The 21963-nt window shown below is 39.9% G+C and overlaps 1 protein-coding gene across 4 annotated transcripts in view; it reads left to right on the plus strand.

The window, feature by feature from the left end:
• The window catches only part of RIPOR2 (RHO family interacting cell polarization regulator 2), a 213311-nt gene extending 197849 nt beyond the window's left edge, over positions 1-15462 (plus strand). For all 4 annotated transcript variants that reach the window (XM_089682232.1, XM_089682235.1, XM_089682234.1 and 1 more), the window contains 2 exons: positions 3508-3580; positions 5116-15462. In XM_089682232.1, coding sequence (XP_089538358.1) covers positions 3508-3580; positions 5116-5210 — 168 coding nt within the window. In that variant the 3' untranslated portion in view covers positions 5211-15462. The remainder of the gene's footprint in view (positions 1-3507; positions 3581-5115) is intronic.
• Positions 15463-21963: the final 6501 nt, after the last annotated feature.

Here is a 21963-nt window from a genome sequence, read left to right on the forward strand (position 1 = left end):
AAATAATTCTTTATTACTTTATTCACTTTTGTAATTTTGGTGTTCTAATGGAATCTGGAATAGAATTAGTTGAATTGACATCACTGGTTTTGCCTCTTGGGCTGTATAATACCCCAAAGCTACCAATCATCAGATTTAATTTGTCAGTGTGAAAGTGTGATGGGAACCATGGTGGTTTTTATTTAGCAGATGATAAAAGGTCAAATGTGCATCTGCAGTAAAAGTAGCTTCATTTTGCATCTAATAGCAGTTCCTTTATTTGTATTAAAATGGGATTTGATTTTAGCATAGCAACACTGACCATGGCCAAGGGTGGTGGGACCTCTAGAGGCATCTCCCGGCTACCTTCATATCATGTTGTATATGAACTTTAACACACTCTTGTGTATAGTAAAAGCTTTAATCGTACTGTTTTGCCGTCCGGGGCCTCATCTGCCTCTGCACTGTCTGTGTAGTTTCTTACGTGGCCTAAAATGTGAATTAGAGTATAACCAAGTTGATTTGTTTTTCATGATCCTTGTTAGTGCAGTGCAAAAGCTGGTTATACACAGATTGGTGTTTTTTTTTTTTTTTTTTTTTTTTTTTTTTCTTTCAGCCAGAGGGCTGAACAAAAAAAAAATAAAGTAACAGACTCCTCTATCCAGACAAACAAGGTGGATGGAGGAATCCCCTTCACCAAGTCAGTGGTACCCTCCACTTTCATAATATACTGATCAGTAACTGTAGCTGCTAAGTAGGGAACAATTTTCCAACATGTCCCTTAGTTGGTTAGTCTGGCTGAAAAAAAGACAAAATTCCATCTAGTTCAACAAAAAAAAGGGTTATAATCCTACACCCACAGTTTATCCAGAAGAAGGCAAACAAAACAACAAAGCATGATCCAATTTGCTCCTGCAGGGGAATAAATTTCTTCCTGATCCCCCGAGAGGCAATCGGATATTCCCTGGATCAACTTTACCTATAAATGTTAGTAACCATTATATTCTGTGTATCCAAGAAATGGTCCGAGTCTTTTTTAAAGCAATCCACTGAGCTGGCCAGGACCAACTCTTGAGGGAGTCTATTCCACATTCTCACAGCTCTTACTGTGAAGAAACCTTTCCGTATTTGGAGATTAAATTTCTTTTCCTCAGCAGAAGTCTATTGAACAATCAACTTCCGTCAAGCGGGGAGCCCACACACTGATCAAAATTCCACCAGCGCCTGTATGTCTAGCTTTAGGCCCCTTTTCACATGGGCAATTCGATCAGGTCCACCTGTCAGATTGGAAAATCCATGCAGCCCTGTGGACAGGCAGGTGTAAACTGACTTGTGTCCATTTTACACCCAACTATCTCTGGACCCAATCCGATCCAGTGTGCTAAATGAAACATGAAGGGGATCTGTTCACTTTTGTTTAGGCGGATCAGATCAGAGGTAGTCAGGTGTAAATGGACAGCGGTGTTGGTTTACTACGGATTGCCCACAGAGTACAGTGGGCTCCATCTGCGTTTGCTCAGCATAAACTGAGGCAACTTAGATGTCATCAGTCCACTCTGCTGCAATCAGTGATCTGTGAGCAGATCCCATGCTGATCAGAACGAAATCTGCCCCATGTGAAAGGGGCCTCAGGCTAGCTATAGATAGAAATTGTGATTGTAAAGCCGGCCATAGGTGGTTCAGATCTCAGCCGGTGCCCATTCGAACCATCTATGGGTAGGCTGATTGCACCCAGTTTGTTGTATGTCTTGAGTACAACCAGCATGTCGTGTTTTTATATGTGATTATTGCCAGCAGCTAGCAATAACACTGTTCAACAGGTAAAAAGTTTTGGGCATAAAATTAGCTAATCTTACATAATTTTGGGGTGCTGAAAACGAAAATGACCCTAAAAAATGTTGATTGGCTCTAGTTTCCATGATATATTCACCCATCTAATGACGTAAGCCATTCAAAATTATGATGCAACTTCAGCTGCATATTGCGCAATTGATACTGGTGACCAATAGAAAATTGCATGTATACTGAGATGATGCAATATTAGCCTTTAATTGCATCACTTCACTGCATAAAAGCTGCAGTATCTGTAGCTGATTGTAGTTCCACAGCGTCTTTACATTTCGTTTTATGCTTATATAGGCTACTCAGTAATGCCTCGAACTTGTGTGAATAAAGCAGATAATTTCTGCTATATCTGCGGTGAAATAACTTTTATCTCACAAAAAAGGAGGATAACAGGAATGATTAAGAAAGCCTACAACTTGTATTTTGGCTGCAAGATAGGAGACCAGGACAAGAGCTGGGCACCACATATATGCTGCAATTCTTGTGGGACGGCACTGGAGCAATGGTTGAATGGAAAAAAGGCATCTATGCCTTTCGCTGTGCCAATGATTTGGAGAGAGCCAACAGATCATGTTAGTAATTGTTACTTTTGTATGGTGCCTCCAATTGTAAAAGGGCTAAATAAGAAGAAAAAGTTATCTGTGCACTATCCAAATATTCCATCGGCAATACGTCCAGTTCCTCATGGAGAGGGGCTACCAATTCCTAAAGCACCAGAATCCTTCGTGGTTGAGTCAAGTGAGGAAGAACCTGAAGCGTGTAGTCACGTGCAGTTGTAAGAGATAGCCCTTTCCTCGAATACAAGAGAAAAGCCAAGAGAAGCAAAACCGACACAAACTGAAGACAAAACTAGTGAGAATCCTAAGTATTAAAATGATTCAACTTAGCTTATGGCTATAATTTTTCTTGGTAATCCTATGCAATATATTATGCCATTTAGGCTTTGTTATGTAGTCAATATCACTTGCTTTATATCTGTGGAAAGACATCTATCTATATAATTATTGTGCATTATGTAGTCATTACGCCTATAGTAGAAAACTTTCCGTTTACAGAAAAACTAGAGCCAATTGACAAATTTCATTGTTCTATTTGAACTCAGAATGTGAAATTCATTAAGAAATTGATCCTTTTGTTTCCAAAACTGGCAAAAAATAAAAATTTGTTGAACAGTGTAATCACTGTATTCTCCTGGAAAGGATGGCTCCCCGCAGCTTCACCCCCCACCAGGAAAACATAACTCCACGTGAGGAATTCCCCATAAACACTAACTGCGTTGATGGGGGAATCCTGCAGTTTTCTTTCCCGTAACCCATGGTTGCAGGAAAGAAAATCATTGTCTATGGCCTGTCTTAGATATGCAGAGTGACCTTCACATAAACAAGCACTAGAATAACTGATACATCTACAGCAAGCCTCAAACACCTGCAGCTAGCCTCAAAGAGTGGTGGGGTAAACAAAGGGCAATCAACTGGAGAGGTAGGAAGAAGTGTCCTTGAGTGGCCGAAAGCATAAATCATACTGTATGTACTTTACTTTGTATAGAAACATATTGTAGCTCCAATGGAAAATGACTATATGTAGTTGATGAACGTTGTAGGAGTGCATATTTGCTTCTTTTTAAAAAATTTTACCAAAGCAAACTATGATTAAAAAAGTATTCATGTATTGTTTATATTTTAGGCTCCAGAGAGTATTACAACACCCTGTCCATCAGAGATCAGTAAAACCGTATCAGAAAATCTGAAATCTTTTGGTAAGCCAGATGCTGAAGTTCGCTGAGTGTAATTTGAGATACAATATTATTTTTATTGCTCATTTGTTAACTTGTTACATGGCTGCATTGGTTGCAGGTAAATTAGGTCATGCATGTAAACCTTAAAATGGTATTTAACCACTGTAGTATGTGACTCTTCTGGAGTTTGACCATGGCATACACTCACTGACCAATTTATTATGTACACCTTGCTAGTGCCAAGAAAATAACCCCCACACCATTACACCACCACCCCCAGCCTGAACCGTTGCTACAAGGCAGGAAGGATCCATGCTTTCATGTTGTTTACACCAAATTCTGACCCTACCATATGAATGTCCCAGCTGAAATCGAGAGTCATCAGACTAAGCAACGGTCTTCCAATCTTCTATTGTCCAATTTTGGAGACCCTGTGCGAATTGTAGCCTCCGTTTCCTGTTCTTAGCTGACAGGAGTGGAACCCAGAGTGGTCTCCTGCTATAGCCCATCTGCTTCAAGGTTTGACGTGTTGTGCGTTCACAGATGTAATTTTGCATACCTTGGTTGTAATGAGTGGTTATGTGTTCTTTCATGGTAAGACCACTTACTGTTATCTCACATATGTATTCTTATTATAGCCAAATTTACCACCCTAACTCCTCCCACAGTTTTTACACTACATAGACAGTAATATACTGAAACGTGCTGTTATTACTTTGTGGAACGTTTCGCCGAATTGGTTCACGAAATATCGGCGTTTTTGTGGTGAAATTGGTCCCATAGGAATAAATGGCGGAATGTTCAAAACTAGAATGGGAGCTGACAAAACCTTTTCACAGTTACTCCAGCTACTCCAATCACACAACAGTTACTCAAGCCACTCCACCCAGTTACTCCACCCACTCCAGTTGTAGACTACTGGTGGAGGCAAGAACACTTCACACAATTTCATCAGAAATTGTAGCTTTTCTAGTTTGTTACTGTTGCCTTTCTAACATCTCTAACCAGTCTGGCCATTCTCCTCTTACTTCTGACATCAACAAGGTATTTTCGTCCACACAACCGCCACTCACTGGATATTTTTCTCTTTTTCGGACCATTCTCTGTAAAACCTAGAAATGGTTGTATGTGAAATTCTCAGCAGTGTTTGAAATACTCACACCAACAACCATGCCATGTTTAAATTCACTTAAATCCCCATCTTCCTATTCTCATGCTCGGTTTGAACTTCAGCAAGTCGTCCTCACCACGTCTAGATGCCTAAATGCATTGAGTTTCTGCCATGTGGCTGGCTGATTAGCAATTTTTTTCCAAGCAATTGAACAGGTGTACCGAATAGTGGCCGGTGAGTGTATGTACAAAGCAAAAGGCTAAAAGTCCACAGCAAAGCAGATGATCTGAAAAGAAATTTCTCTTTTCAGTCAGTCTTACTGATGTAACCCTTATAATGGGAATGACAATAATCTTCTTGAACTTTTTTCCTTTTACATGAACATATAACATAGCATGACATGAACACAAGTCAAAGCACTAACTTATTTTTCCATTGTGTTAAGGAGAGGAAGAACATTGTGCACATGACTCCATAAACAAAGCTGCTTGGCTGAACCCAGAAGACACCCGAGGACCTGCTGCTGCTACTGCTTTCTAGGAACTATGAGAAGAATGCAGAATGTATACAGACATCCCTATGCCTACAGAAGATGAAAATTTAAGCCTGCAAAATCTCCAGCAGTAATTTCCAGTAACAAACTTCAGTGTGTACGTGTGGACCAGTAGGAGTTGGAACAAGAAGCCAGCATCTTTTATGGATTGAGAAAATATACAAATGTGTAGTCTACAGTCAAAGATCAAGTCCATGTTAGTGTGGTCTGCCATGAGCACCATTACTAGAGTAGAGCACGGAGCCTACACCTTCTCTTGGTGGAAGCCATGACCCATTATTGTATCACTTTCTGTGGTCTTTACTAGATGTTTCATCTTTTTTTTTTTCTAACCTTTTACAATATTGGCATTGCACACAATTATAGAAAAAGTCCATCCTACATAATTTACATTATGCTGGGTTGCCATTCACTGGCTTACTACACAGAATCATTTTATTTGCTGGGAACTCACTACCCAAAAAAATATTCTATCACCTAGAACAAAGATTGTTTCATACTGTCACAATATAGTATCCATTGTGGCAATTTGTTACATTACCAGGTTATTCTATTGACCTAGAAATATTATCTTTGCATTCAGTGCCCCTGAATACATAATATGTTCTATAAGCTATGTATAAAACCATCAGACACAATAATGGCTATCTTTAAAGGCTATTGTTTTTCAGTAAGTACACATTTAAAGGTTTACATGAAGATCATTTTTATATGGTTTTTTTTGCATTTTTAGTGTCCTGTGTTTTAACAGCTTTATTTTAGTTTCACATTTAAAAATTCTTCCTTTATTGGCTGACTAGCAACTCTGATGGCCAAGTTATGTAATAAAATCAGTAAGCCACAAAGAAAGCGTTCTGTTTCTATTCAGCCTGAGCAGACTCAGATTTAGGGATAGTAAGAATAAAATACAAACACTACTGGTCACGACTAAGCAAGAAGCACAGCCTGCCTATGTGAGGAGCAAGTACTGTATAGCTGTTCTTAGGTATACACTATATCCAAAAACATGGTTTTAGTAAGGTTCAAAAGCATTACCAGATTCAATTATGCATTTACAACTTTACCGAAGATTCTTGAAAAAAATGATTGATTGCAACCTTGGCAGCAATGGGGCTTCATTCAGTACCGTTAAATTGATATTAAGGGTAAAACCTTTTGGGCTTAAAATAAAATGTTATACTTACATGCTTTGATGGAAAGGGCAACTCCCTACTTCCTCCTCTAGAGTCCCCTGCCGGTATTCCTCCTTCCTGTGAGTGCCTCCTCAGCAAGCTGTGCGCTATGGGGCACCAATGTGGGTGCGCTCCCAAGCTAGACTGTGGATGCCCCATGCTCCCGTCTCACAAAATTAGACTGACAAGAGCAAGAGACTATGGCTCCCTTGCTTTAAGAGTCTCCTGTGAGACCAGGAAGATTGATCAGCGGCGCTGCAGATGAGGACAGCACTGGATCGTGAGAGGGCTCAAGTGTTTAGGAACGGGATGGGGGGAAACGGGTATTGGAAGGCTTTTTTACCTTAATGCAGAGGATGCATGAAGGTAAAAAAAAAAACCTTTTTGACTTTTGAGCCACTTTAATTCCTTATCATAATCATCATCAAAAACCGCCTGTAGTGTTCCGTCTGCACACATATAATGCTGCCCAATTCCTCTTGGGAACAAAACTGTGAATTTAAATTAACCCGATCACACAAATCGGAAGAGCTCAAGTAAAAGTTCAGCTGCAAAAGTAATATTACTGTCCTTAAAGATTTTCAGTAGCAAAAATTGTGCTTCCCTTTTAAGCCTCATGTAAAACATGCCTTAACAAAAGGCTGGCATGATCTGGAATTTTTGGTGCATGCCTGGACATTTCTTCTCAAGCATGCTAGTTAGAAGCCCAGCTAGCGAGTTCTGTCAGTGCTTATCAATGGCACATATTAATAAATCTGTAATATTTTATGCTGTATCTGGTGAGGTCTAATGAAAGGCACACACGTATGCAGACAATAGAATAAAAGAGTAAACATGAGATATCTAAACATCCTTCCATGTTATCAGTGTATCTGCTCCCCCCACCCTCTTCCTCCAAAGTCATTGCATACATCTATAATATATTATAGTTCTATGCATTTTTTTTTTACATATTAGCTATAGATAAGCTTCTTCTTTGTAGCTGATACTAAATCCAAAGTTTGAATCTATAAACTGTGATAGAGAATAGGTCATAGGATATCCATAAACTTCTGAGTATTGCTGTGTTCATTAATATTAAAATCAGACACCCCTAGCTGATCCTTCTCGAGGAGAAAAGTGGATTGTCCATGTTGGATTTTCCCAGTCTGTTTATTTGGATCCCTTGAAATAACAATGATGCTGTGAATATGAGCTGACTACATAGCCTCATGCAATCTGTGAGTGTGCATATCTATACACTTAAGCCAGCCATAGATGGTTCGAATCTTGGCTGGTTCAGTAGGGACTGACTGAAATTTGAACCATCTATGGGCAGGTTGACTGTACCCAGTTCGATTGTTGTACGACTTGGGTACAACCAGCACTTGGATTTTTACATCCTGTTTTTGCCAGCAGCTATAGCCACTAGCAATAGTCACTCTGTTCTCCCAGCAGGGAAGGCTCCCCATGTCACCCCCCACCAGGAGAACACAATAGCTTTTCAGGAGGGATTCCCCCATCAACAATGCCCATTGACCCATGGTTGCAGGAAAGAAAATTGCATGGCCTGCCTTACCTAGACATGTCGGATCCTGCAGCAAGGCTAACCATTATGTAGTGTCCATAGCTAACTTTTGTCTTTGGAAATATGCTCCTCTGCAAAGTCATCATACCACATACAATGCATTATTTTTTTTTAGCTACTTTGGAAAACTCACAGTAGTTATGTAGCTTCAGCCATTCCAGTGCATAATGTAGGTGTCATGATGTATGAGTAATGCTTCTTTTAAAGACTATGTGTAAAAGAGCTGGCAAACATTCTTGCTTCCTTAGAAGGTGTCAATATGAAGCTCAGGTGTCTTTGATCAATATTAAGATTTTTTTTAATTAACTTTAAACTTGTACATTTATTTTTTATAGATGATTTAACAACCGAAAAGAAATTAAAATGATCCAGCCACCCCTTTCTGCCATGTTGCATTTGAACCACCATGTCCAAATAGTATGTCAGTCTTTTATTCCATACACTAGCATCTAAAATTATCACCTTTTACTCAATGTGTGGGAAACAAAGCAATTGTTTGGCTGTACAAACACATTGAGAGTATTATTTGTAACACATGACAGCATAATCAGTGATAAAAAGTGTACATGCAACACCACTGAGGTTCCTAAGCTCACATTTGCATACAATAGTGGGCACACCAAATTACCTGCATAGAGGTGATGTCTTATTGGAAGTGCCCATGGGGGCCATGAAACCCATGACACTTTAATATGCAAATACCAACTAATTTTAGTAAGTTAGGCCCTCCACCCTATTGTTGCAGCTTTTTATATGGGGCCTCACTTAATAGGGGAAAACATGCTCAAGAGCCACGCACCTACATCATGTTAGAATTTGAATATTACTCCAGAAGGGAGGCAAGGCACACCGAGGTGCCCTCTGTTTCATCAAATTGCCAGGCTAGTAACTTTAACAGTACTGCATGCTTGCACCAGAAACAGTGAACACCCTTGGAGACAAAGCTTAATCCCACAATGTATTTCTAGGAACATCTCTGATGAATGGAGGTCATCATACATACCCAGTATAAATTAGCCCCTACCAGGTTTAGTCCGCCTATGCAGTGTGTGACTAACTTGCTCACCATAGAGGTGAATGGAGTCTATACATCATAAATCAACATCCATTAGACTAATAATACTAATGATAGCTGTACACAGGTGTTTTGGAGATTTTTTATTAAAAAAAAAAGATGGAAGCCTATAGAAAAAAGTACTTAAACTGCAAACAACATACAGAATAATTATTACAGTGCAAACTCACATGGATATGGCAACATAAAACTGAAAGGGATGTTTAAAAAAATATGTAGTGAAAGTTTAATTCTACTATTATATATAATTGGTATGGGCTGTTTGCAAGAGGTTGGTTTTTTTACGGTTTTAGCACGATTATATTTTATATACTGCGCTCTTTTTTTTAATGTAAATATTTTTATGCTTTACACTTTTTACTGCACTGTGGATGGCATCATGTTTAGACTAGGCCTATCCAAAGCTGGCATTTCAGTCTTATGTGCATGTTGACATGTCTCAGCATACACTGGGTTCCCATAACTATCCAGGTCTCTAATGGCAAGATCCCTGTGCTGCTGTCCAGTGCCAACTCCCAGCTAGTTCCCTTTTATTGGGATTTCCTATTATGTGGGGTACACTGAGAAATACAACAGGAAGACCGTTTCTCAGATAGGTGTTAACAGCCACTGGACGCTGTAACACACCAGCATCCATCTAGTAATAAAATATCAGCTTTGGGGATATAACCAATAAAGTGTCCTATCAGTAAAAAAAAGAAAAATTCCACATAGGTTAACCTGCAAAAGAAGGTGAATACCATGGGTTTTTTTCCTCAATAAATAGGTGCAGGAACTCCCCCTTTTGAGTCATTTCTCATCTCCGCCTCCTCCTACCCACCTTCTAGTACCTCTCCTTTTAGAGAATACAGAACCAAATGTAATTTTGTGGTGCTAAATATTTTTTTATGGAACTTTTTAATGATAACAAAAAAGATAGCTGGCAGCCATAGATTCCTCCAGCAACAACGACCCCCAAAACAAAATAGAACTCCAGCAACAATAGACCCCCTCATCAGCTACAACAAATTTCCCAGCAGCCTGCATCAATAGACTCTCCTACAGCCAGCAAAACTAGACAATAGACCCCTTCCTCAACAGTAGACCCCTTCCAGCAACAATTGACACCCATTAACTATAGATCCCCCACCTGCAACAGACCTCCCCAGCAACAATATACCACCACCCAAAAATAGATCCCTTTCAGTGATAACAGATTCCCTAACACATCCCAGAACCCCTGTGCTATTACATACATTCAGTTATGGAAAAAAAACCTCAACTTTCCTACTTCCCACACTGCCAGAACTTAAAGGGGAAGTTCCCCTTTAAGCCTTTGTCCCTCGCTCCCCATTAAGGATTGGCACCTTTAGGGAGCGGGTACCCAAATTTGACAGGTACTCACTCCCACTTTCGCTGTGATCGCCTAAGGCAATTGGAAGCGGAAGTTGTCCTCCCTCCCCGTAGTGTTCTGGGACACGTGACAGGTCCCAGAAGACTACGGGGCCATTCACGAAGCGCTTCTTGCATATGCACAGTGGGCACCGGGCTGTGAAGCCGTAAGCTGTCACAGCCAGGTGCCCACACTGAAGATGTCGGCAGAGAAGACAGCCAGTGAAACCAGCAGTGGTGAGGACACCGCTGGACCGAGGGACAGATAAGTCTGTATTTTAAAAGTCAGCAGCCACAGTTTTTGTAGCTGCTGACTTTTATTTATTTATTTTTTTTCAGCTGGAACTTTCTAGATATCATCTAGTGAAGTCTTCTGGAAAACCAACACTTCCTGGAATATTGCTGTCCTGCAGCACTCACTGGTCCCTCCTGGGGACCTCCACGTCATCGCTGTAGTTATGTTAAGGTCCGTGGTAGGAACTACTGAGCACTGCAGGGGGTAACCAAGGAGATTGATACTCTTGAACCAGAAGACTTTTTTCTAGGTAGGTTTTCTCTTGAACAGAGGAGCGTTCCTGCAGTGCAAGCAGCTAGAAAGGTGGGTATTCACTCTTTTGTTTTAGGTTGTCTATCTGGGATTTTACTTTTACTGATAAGCTTGCTTTAAAGGGAACATTTTAGGATAGAAATATGGATTGCTGTCATAGCTGATCTATTATTCAACTTCTGTACAACCACCTTGTTGTTTTTTTCCAAACGATCAGTGCCACCGGCCATAGCCAGCAACACTGATCATTGTGTTCTGATGGCAGGGTAGACTCCCTGCCGTGAAAACACAATAGCACAATGGGAGTGATTCCCCATCCACATCTAATGTGTGGATGGAGGAATTGGCACATATTTTTTTGTTCAACTTGTTGGTTGTACAAAACAAATGTATAATGTATGGTCTGCCTTAGTGTACCTACTTTACAGACCCACTAACTATTGATAATGATAGCCCTGGACACCTTCAAAAGCAGCTTGGCAATGGCCACATCCATATTTTTTATCCTGACAGATCCCGTTTTGAATAACATTTCTAAGAAAAGTAGAAATCCCTTATTTGACTAAAGTTTCCTCTCAGTATTTACACATAAAGGTCTTGACATCCTTAACCCAGCCCGCCTTTGATTAAAGTGCTCTTGCCAGCCTAAAGTTCAACCAGAGAATGCAAAGGTTCTCATATGAGGTCACTGTATTGTTACACCTGATTTCACCAGTAGGTAGCGTTGCTGGTAAAAACAACTTTAGTAAAAGATCTAGGAGCTGTGAGTAGAAGAAATACCACCGTGTTGTCCAGTGGAAGATCGCAAACACCAAGAACATCCCTTTAGGTTGGAATTCCATGCAAAAAAAAAAAAAAAATGAATGTAAATAAGAGTTAGAACCCCTGTAATGTTTTGACTACTGTCTGAGCTACACTGAAGAGACTTCTTGCTTCTGGTCTCAGTGACAGATACCTGATTGGAACTGAGGGGAAATTTCAAAACTGAGACAGAAAAAACAATGGAAATGTTGTTTTAGCAGAATAGGCAAGGGATTAGAACCGCTGATGTTTTATTACAGTCTGGAGTGATTAAGTGCCGGTTCACATATATGCGGATCGGATGCGGTTTGAGCCGCATCCAATCCGCATGACGTGAAAAAACATTGCTTCCTATGTTGCCTGTTCACATATGTGCATTGCACTAGTGGTGCGGTTTTAATAAAAGTCATGTCCGATTTCTAAGCAGTGAAGTCCAGTTCAGGTGGGGATTACAGGCTATTGACTTCTTTGGGAACCGTTTCTAAACCACATATGTTTAAACAGGCTAAGATCCTGAGCTAATCTCGTCCTGAACCTGACGCAAACCTGACATGAACCTGTGAACAACTACTGTCAATTAGCTGCGAAACCTGAACTTCAATCCGCACAGCACATGTGTGAATCGGCTCTAATGCTCACTTTCTGTTCTGGTGCTCACTGGACATGAAGTGAGGAACAAAAAAAAAAAAAAACTAACAAAGACAAAACCGCAACTAAAGCCTGACAGAGGTTCTAATATCATATAATATTCGAACTCAAGAAAGTTTAGGCCGAAGTTCTATGTGATCCTTTATATCACATACACTGCAGGGGTGAGCAGGGATTTATGTACAGTTGATGTTTATACCATGTATCTAAATAACCTTATCTACTGTATAGTTTAAATTGTATGATCTAATTTTGGTTTAACATGTTTTATTGTTTTGTATTTGTATGACATTTGTATTTATTCAGGGATTTTCATGTGAGATTGAAGTAAAGTATCATTTTAATGTAAATAGATGTTTAACTGCTAAAGATGAAAGTGACAGGGAGTCTGGTACTTCTTATGCTACAACAATGCCCTTGATGTCAGTTTCCTTTCTCATAATTTCAGTGCAAACAAGTGAGAGGTTTCCACGCTCCTTGAACTGGGAACAAAAGCTTTCAGTGCTTTGATATGGCTAGGAGTAATTGATGAGGCATTGTAACGTGTCCTTTCTATACTACCTGTAAGTTTTTGCTGCATAGTACGTACTGTGATGCTATGGAAAAGTTTTCAAAATTAACAATTGCCAATGTATGTGGCATAACCTATTTTATAAAAAAAAATCTATATATATAAGATGTGTAATTATTTGATAGAATATAAATATTTAGTTATTTCTCTGATTGTACTGTATGGTGATCTCTATCACAACCTGTCCATGAAGTGAAAAGTGCTATCCTGCTTAAGAAATAAAGCAGTACAATGGCAGATATGATATACAGAATGTAGTAAGGATGACCATGCAAATTTTTTTTGTTCAGCAAAAAATTCCTCTATTCACGCGGTACGGCGCGGATTGACGAAACTCCTGCTGCGGCTATTGCATTCTGACAGCCAGCACCAATAGCTGTCAGAATACTCAAATATTAGCTCAGATCGATTGGATGCAGACATTGTTCAACTGCCAATTTTCCATCCAGCTGCTTTGATCTTTCAGTCAAAGAATGTTGGGCAGGAAGATCGCAACAGGGTCACCTACCATGTGGATTTTGACCAGTTCATTAAGGCCTGGCAAAAATCTGCATAGCTCAGTGGTGTCCAAACTGCGGCCTGGGGGCCAGATGCGGCCCTTTTCTTGCCTTTTTCTGGCCCTTTTGGACACTATACCATCCACACTCCAGCAATGGGACAGAATTCCTTCTAATGAGACCAATGATGGAGCACAATTCCTCTTCTAATACCAACAATGGGGCCATGCTTACTCCCACTGACACCAATACATTTTCTACTCCCACTTGTCCAAGTCCGGCCCCCTAAAGTCTGAAGGACAGTAATCTGGCCCTTTTTTTTTTAAGAAAGTTTGGAGACCCCTGGCATAGTGTATGGTAAGCTCAGGGCTAGTTGACACTAGATGCAGTCCAGTGCGGGTTTTTTCTGCATCAAAAATGCATGCACAGCCCTTTTTATGTATTCCAGTGGCCCTGGTTCACACCAGTGCAGTCAGTTTCCAGTGCACAAAAGAAATTAGAACATGCTGCAATTTTTCTGCACAGAACCATACTGGAACTTGGCAAACTGCATCAAAACTGCAGTGGAACGGAGCGTGATGTGAACTGTAAGCAACAATATATCCGGAATGCATTTTTTGTGGTGTGAACTGGCCCTCAGTCATAGGAGCCAGAAATCACTGTTCAGTTGACAACTTTCTGTCCAGCTTTAGATTTTTCATTAGAAGGACGTCTGGCAGGAGGATGGCTACAGGGTCACCCATAATATGGGTTTTGTCCAGCTCATCATGGCCTGGCTAAAATTTGCTTAGTTTATGGCCAGCTTTAGTCAATCAAAAATCATCCCTTATAGTAAATTAATCTGGTGGTGTGGGTCATTGCACCAAGGATGATGTTAAATCAAACAGAATCCTCCCTCATGCTATACAGTGCGGATAGATGAATCTTCCACTGCAGCTGTTGTATTCTGACAGCCGGCACCAGCGGCTGTATCTGATGGGATGCAGACACTGTTCAACTGACAATTTTCCATCCAGCTTCTTTGATTTTTCAAGCAAGGAAGATGGCAACAGGGTCACCCATCTATGAATTTTGACCCATTTATTAAGGCCTGGCCAAAATTTGCATAGTGTATGGCCAGCTTTAGTCATAGGAGCCAACCAGAAATCATCCCGTACCTGATTTTACAATAGTAAAACATTCGGTGCTGTGGATCATTGCATCAAGGATGTTGCTTTTGCTCTTGTACTGCCTTATTTAATTAGCTTGTATGAGTGTTTTTATTTCACAATTTGGAGCCAAGTAAAGGTAACCTTGTCCCACTGTTGTAGGAGGTAGTGTTGCGGGAGCATGCTACTATACAGAAGGGTGTTTGGCAAGGGACAAGTTTTAGCTTACCCAGGAAGACCTCTTTAATACAAAGAGGACAAAACCTACTTTATATTGCTCTTTCTGTGAAGCAGGATCTGTGGGCCTTTGTGGTATTACAAAATGTAATGTTAAAGCTGAACTCTGGGATAAGCAAATACTGCTTAAATACAAGAGGCTTGCGTATACTTGAATTTTGGTGTTTTGTGTAGTAATCCAGCATGAATCTTTGTGCAGGAATTTCTTGTAATAAAGACTGCTCACTGCTGCTCTCTCTCCATGTGCAGGGTGACTGGTCTTGTATCCACCCCCTTTTATGGGTGGGCCTATGGAGGCTCTGCATGGTCTATGTACTGCCCAGTGATTATGTCACCACTACTTTTTAAATGGTAATATCTAGTTTGCAACAAAGTTTGGTACAAAGAGGATTTATATCCTTTATGGCGATTGAGGATTAAATTTGAATGAATGCTTTTGTGCCCAGAGTTCAATTTTAAACTCTTACCAGTGTCTTGTACTACTGCATGAGGTGAATCCTCCTTTGGACTGACCTGTGCTATTGTGCCTTTTTAGATCTGCAGTATTTGTACTAAGCCCATTTTCCATTGTGTATAAGTTACAATAAAGAATATTTTTGAAATACTGTCATGTTGTGCTACATATGATTTAATTTCAAATGGCAATCCAGAAATCAGTTTGTATCACTCGATTACTGTAAATTTACAAAGACTTTTGTCGGTAGTATTACTAATGAAATGGTGTTAGGATACTCATATACAGTTGTAACTTAAATAAAGGAATGCGCTAAAACCACAAACTATTCCTAATTTAGTGTAGAAACATTAGTGTAAAAGATATATATATCTATTCTCAATTAATATCAAAATTATGTGCAAAACTATTTTTTAGTGCATAAGTAATTTAAATAATTAAATTTGTGAATATAAAAAAAATGTCCAATTCTGAATTTCTTCAAATGTCCAAACAAATCCTTTTCAAATTCAGGTGCTCTCAAAGAAATTGCGCCAAAAGTCACCACCAAAAGTAAAGTTGGGTAACTCACCAGAGCTCCATGCTGATCAATCTCTTGATCAGCAAAAAACGCTTTTTGCTCTGGGAGCAGATGCAATGAATCAACTTCTCAGGTGTGATGATCAATAGCTACACATTCATCCATAAGGTAGGTATCCACCACTCAATATAATGTTTCCAGGAGCATTATATCACTCTCTCTTTTTATATCTCTCCACCGAGGTCAGACCGCCCCTTGAAGACGTCACTCATGACGAAACTAGTAGGGCTTGCTGGATGCTGAGGTTTGTGGAGAAAATTGAGTCACGAGCGCTGTAGTGAGTGTACGGGGAACAGGAGACTGTTATACCATTTGCTGTTTTATGCTGTTATACTGGTGTCGGTGAAGACACCCTTTTTGTGAGTGTAAATCTTTATTAAATTGTTGGATACTTTTATAAAAAAACTGGCTGCACCATGATTTTCTCTTTCATTCCCAAACATGACCTCGGTGGAGAGGTATAAAAAGAGAGAGTGATATAATGCTCCTGGAACCATTATATTGAGTGGTGGATACCTACCTTATGGATGATTGTGTAGCTATTGATCATCACACCTCAGAAGTTGATTCATTGCATCTGCTCCCAGAGCAAAAAGCGTTTTTTGCTGATCAAGAGATTGATCAGCATGGAGCTCTGGTGAGTTACCCAACTTTACTTTTGGTGGTGAATTTTGGCGCAATTTCTTTGAGAGCACCTGAATTTGAAAAGGATTTGTTTGGACATTTGAAGAAATTCAGAATTGGACATTTTTTTTATATTCACAAATTTAATTATTTAAATTACTTATGCACTAAAAAATAGTTTTGCACATAATTTTGATTTTTTTTATATTAATTGAGAATAGATATATATATCTTTTGCACTAATGTTTCTACACTAAATTAGGAATAGTTTGTGGTTTTAGCGCATTCCTTTATTTAAGTTATAGCACTAAGAAATTTATTTGGTTTCTTTGAGGTGGAATTGCTGTTTTAAAGTATTAAGGGTGTGGCGCTTTTATTACACTTGTGATATCATATACAGTTGTGCTGGTCCAGTCCAGCCCCCCCACAACCCGAAAGAAAACCAAATCTTCTCAAATGCACTGTGCTTAAGTGCATGCACAGGATCATCATATTAACCACTTCAGGTCCAGACACTTTCACCCCCTTCTTGTCCAGGCCAATTTTCAGCTTTCAGCACTATCACACTTTGAATGACAATTGTGCGGTCATGCAACACTGTACCCATCTGAATTTTTTAGCATTTTTTGAGACAGATAAAGCTTTATTTTGGTGGTATTTATTCACCACTGGGATTTTTTTTTTTGCTATATAAATGAAAGTCTAAAAAGTTTGAAAAGTTTTTCTTATAAAATTTTGCAAATAAATAATCTTTCTTCATAAATCTTTGCCAAAATGTATTCAGTTATCTTTTTAGTAAAAAAAAAAATAACCCAAATTAGTTTATAACCAAAAATTATAATTTAAAAAACAATTTTTTTACATTTTAATTTTATTTCTTTATTATTATTTATGTTGTGTTTTTTTTACATATGGTCACCCTAGCAGTACAGTGTCATGTACCATGGTGACACTGCACTACTTGTGGGGGGTTATGAAGATTTTTATTTTTTTTTACATTGATTGCTTTTACACCCATAAAGGCTGTAAAAGCAATAATTTCTCCTTCTCTCTGGCTGCATTCATTCAGCCATTGAGAAATACTGTGTGAGCTGTGATTGGCCACAGCTTGTCACATGGTACAGTGCTGTTGTGAATAGCCTTGTACCATGTGACCTCTGTGATCATTCACAGATTTCACACGTAGAAAGCAATGATTTTAGAAGTGACATCTTGCTTACTACTCTTCATGTGATCACTGATTGGCCAATCAGTGATCACATGATCGGGACCTCACACAGAGGTCCCGTACGATGATTGGTGTTCCACTGTGTCCGGAAGACACAGCGGGCACCGGATTGCGGTGCTGCACGCTCCCAGGGAGCGCGCACAAGCAGGGGGCGGGGTGGCCATTTTTTAAATGGCCACCCGCCCCTGCACTGCCACCGTCCAGCCGTTTTATATACAACGGCCGGACAGGAAGTGGTTAAGCTCAATATACTGTATTTATATAAAAGTTGCTGTGCTGCCGCTACTAAAAAAATTGGGGCTAAATAAACACCCTACTGCATAAAGGGTCCCTACAAATGCGCATATGCTTCAATGCCCTATGGGCTGACAATTAAAACAAAAACCAATATGTATATAAAACGTGCTCAGACGAAACATATTTTATATTTTTTATATTTGAACTTGCACATTTGTTCACTGGTACACATTTGTGGTTTTGCTAGCAGCGGCCAGTCTAACCGATTAGTCCTCTGCACAGGCTACACTTACATATACTGTATGTATAGCCTAAAGTGTGTGTCTGTTTTTGCTCAGTTTTGTTCCCTTTATTTTCACCTGGTGATACTGCCAGTCACGCACTTACTGTCATAAAGCGGAGTTCCAGACGTTTTTGTGTTTATTAAAAGTCACCAGCTACACTTTTTGTAGCTGCTGACTTTTAATAAACACACACTCACCTGTCCCGGGGTCCAGCAATGTTCTCACTCTTCTCCCCTTCTTTCCTTCACAGCGCTGGCATCTCAACCGTGGGCACCAGGCTTTGACAGCTTGTGGCTTCACAGCTTGGTGCCCACTGCGCATGCAGGAGTCGCGCTGCACCTCCTGATTGGTCCGGCAGTTTCATGGGACCTGTGAAAGTTCCCAGGAGACTGCGGGAGGGAGAAAGGGGCCGAACTTCCGGCTCGTTTGCCACGCCGAACTGAGCTGGAAGTGGGAGCGGGTACCAGGTACTCGCTCCCCCTCAAAAGGTGCCAAACATGGCAGTGGAGGGGGGAGGAGGAAAATAAGCAGAGCTTCCACTTTTGAGCCAGCTATAGATGGATCGAATCTCAGCTGGTTGAGCAGAGACCAGATGAAATTTGATCCATCTATGGGCAGGCAGGTTGTACTGAAGTTGTTCAATCAATCAACTTCAGTACAACCAGCCTGTTGCAATTTTTGAATGCGATCATTGTGTTCTGTTAGCAGGGAAGGTTCCCCAGCGGCAGAACACAATAGCTTAGTGTGAGGGATTCCATCATCAACACTGAATGTGTCGATGGAAGAATCAAGCAATTTTCTTCCCTGAAACCCTGACTTACTCTTCAGAAAACCTCCCCTTCTTTAGATCTGTCTTAGGGTGATAGCTGTAACTCACTGTGCTGTATCTATGGAAAAGCAATGTTGTTACCCTTGCACAGAAAATGTGTTAGGACCAAAAACAATTTCTTCTCTCCTCTCTCTTCCTGTCCTAATGTTGCTCCTTCATACATACAGTACATTTGGTGAACCTTGTCACCCTAGGACAGGAAGTGTGTTAGGATTGAAGAAAATTTCTCCCACTTATCTTCATAACACAGAGGGAAGGTGTTGTGTAGTCTACAAAAGGAAGGCTGATAAGCCTGTTTGATATGACACTGAAGAGTACAAAGGAAAACACTGGGTTTCCGGCAGGATCAACTGTTATATGAACTTATCAAACAGATATAATAAAACTCCAATGCTATAGTTAACAGACCAAAAGGGAGACCATATAAGAAATCCATTTTTAGGGTTTACAAACACATTAACACAATTTTTAAGCTACTTAAAAATGTAACATATCACAACAGTTCTCATTCAGTTATGACTTGATGAATTCATTTTTAATAATACAAAATATAAGCAGCACATTTTTGATTGGCACTGTGACTGAAGTCTTGCGGTTTAATACTGCTCGCAGAAATGAACATTTCCAAACTAGAATGACATAAGTGTAAGGCACCTATTGTAAAAATAATTATCCGTTTAACCGCAAATTTTAAAGAAGGCACACACAATAACAAATACCAGGTCCACTTCATAAAGCCAAGGTCAAGTCCACAAGAGGAAGGCAGATTGCTTCATCCTCCAAGAATGCATGACATGGGAATGGGCCAGGGCTGATAGGGGCCTACACACATACGATTGTTATCCAATGCAAGTATAACCAGCCAGATCAAATATTCTGTTACGACTCCTGGCAGGTAGGTAGTTATGATTGGCAAACATCCTGGTGCTCAATGCTGTCCAGCAATTCAGTTTACAGGCAGCAGTAATGCACATGCAAAACTTACTTTTTCTTCTGAATGGGAAGAATTGTCTCTTCCCCAATTCACCATGGTTACATGTTATAGTTTTTTTTTTTTATTTCCCCATCAGATTTCTTTAGAAGACCCAATTATTGCATAAGGCCATTGAATTTTGGGGTTTGATTGGAGTGTCTATTGCTGGGCATCTGTGTTGGCTCCCCTGTTTGACAGAAGTTTATTATATAATCAAATCTGTTGAGGGAACATGTTTGAAAACTTTCCATTGATCAGCAAATACAGCTGTTAAGTGTATTCTGACAGCGGCGAGTGCTGTCAGAATACAATGTCCCGGCAGAGGGGATGCATCCATTCACCTCATTGGATGGAGGAAGCTGGCAATGGCGGGAAGAAAACAATAATCAGGTATGACAAACTTTAGACTTAAAAACCAATTGCATATCAATAAAACATTATTTGAAATGCTTCAAACTGACTAGTTGTGTTTAAATTTTGAAGAAAAAGATATCACAACTTTTTTTTGTTTGCATGCAATATAATTTGCCATTACAGTTTTAATTTGCTAGAAATCCATGCTGCATGTTTTGCATTTTTCTCACCCTCCCTTCACAAATACTACCCCACTGGATATGGAGGCTTTGTCACACTTCCTGCTAATGTCATTAAAGGGACCCTGTCTTTCTCTGGCAATGATCTTCATTGTGCCAGAGGCCACAACTGCATTGTCCGTTTCTTTTGTGATCAATGTTAAGGACTTATTTCCTTGTGCTTAAGAACTAAAACAAAGGCCTTTATCCAAATGCTCAATACATTTCCATACCATTACACTTCAATTCCTTTGTTTTAGCTAACAGCTGGAGCAAAACACAATTAACACTAAAAATGTTAAGACATATGAACAGACTATTCATGAAAAGGCAAATGAATGCATGTACAAGGCTCCATGAACACTGGGGCTCTTCTAAATGCTTTTTTGAGCTCAAGTGTGCAGGAGGCCTAAATGTATTTAAAGTCTTTCATCAGATCAGTAATTAGTTGGTGGATTTTCAAAAAATGACCTGTCAATCCATTAGAGGAAATTCTCATACTAAAGCCTAGTGCACACGATCAGAAAATTGGAAGAAACATACCACTTTTGAAGTGATCGTACGATAATCTGATCGTTAGTACACTGTCGTCCGAAATAATTAGGGAGAAACATGAACATTTTTTCTGTGCGATACCAGAGCGTATAATTTTTGTTTAATCATGACAGTATTCGCCTGAAAAAAAAAAATCAAAAGGGCCAGTTGTATCTGTAAGAGTATATAAATGTATCTACTCTTTATCATATTAAATAAATGCCTCTGCATTTGATTTTGTATTGGTTTTAAGACTTAAGTTGTGAAGGGCAGGTGCAGATCGGCATGGAGCCCACTCACACTCCTGTAGCAGATGATGTAAGTCTGAAAAGTAGGGTCACACACCACTGGTGTCATCCACAACAAACTTTATTGGAGACTACTCAGACAGAACATGGTTCTGTCATGGTGTGCTGTCTCAGCAGTCTTCATTAAAGTTTCTTGTGGATGATACCAGTGGTGTGCGACCCTCCTTTTCAACTGGCTGGGTGGATTGTATTCTCATAAAAATTATTTGCAGATGTCCAGAGCACCCCAACCCCCTTTTCCTGGCTCACATCATGTCAGCACACCATGGGTTAATCCCCTGTAGGTGACCCCCCAGGACCACCTCCAATAACTAAAATAAAAGACCCTCCCTCCTGATCCCTAGTGGTTTTTTTTTTTTTTTTTTTTTTTTGTTGCTCCAGACAACCCTTCGGAAGGATTTCAAGTTGATCAGATATACATGAGCAGAATCTCCCATACCGCATCTCCCCCAGGTTCTCTGCCTCCCCTGGGTTGGAAGACCC

This window comes from Staurois parvus, unplaced genomic scaffold (assembly GCF_062004578.1).
Source record: "Staurois parvus isolate SC_StPar_1 unplaced genomic scaffold, SC_StPar_1.0 ptg000287l, whole genome shotgun sequence".
NCBI classification, from domain to species: domain Eukaryota; kingdom Metazoa; phylum Chordata; class Amphibia; order Anura; family Ranidae; genus Staurois; species Staurois parvus.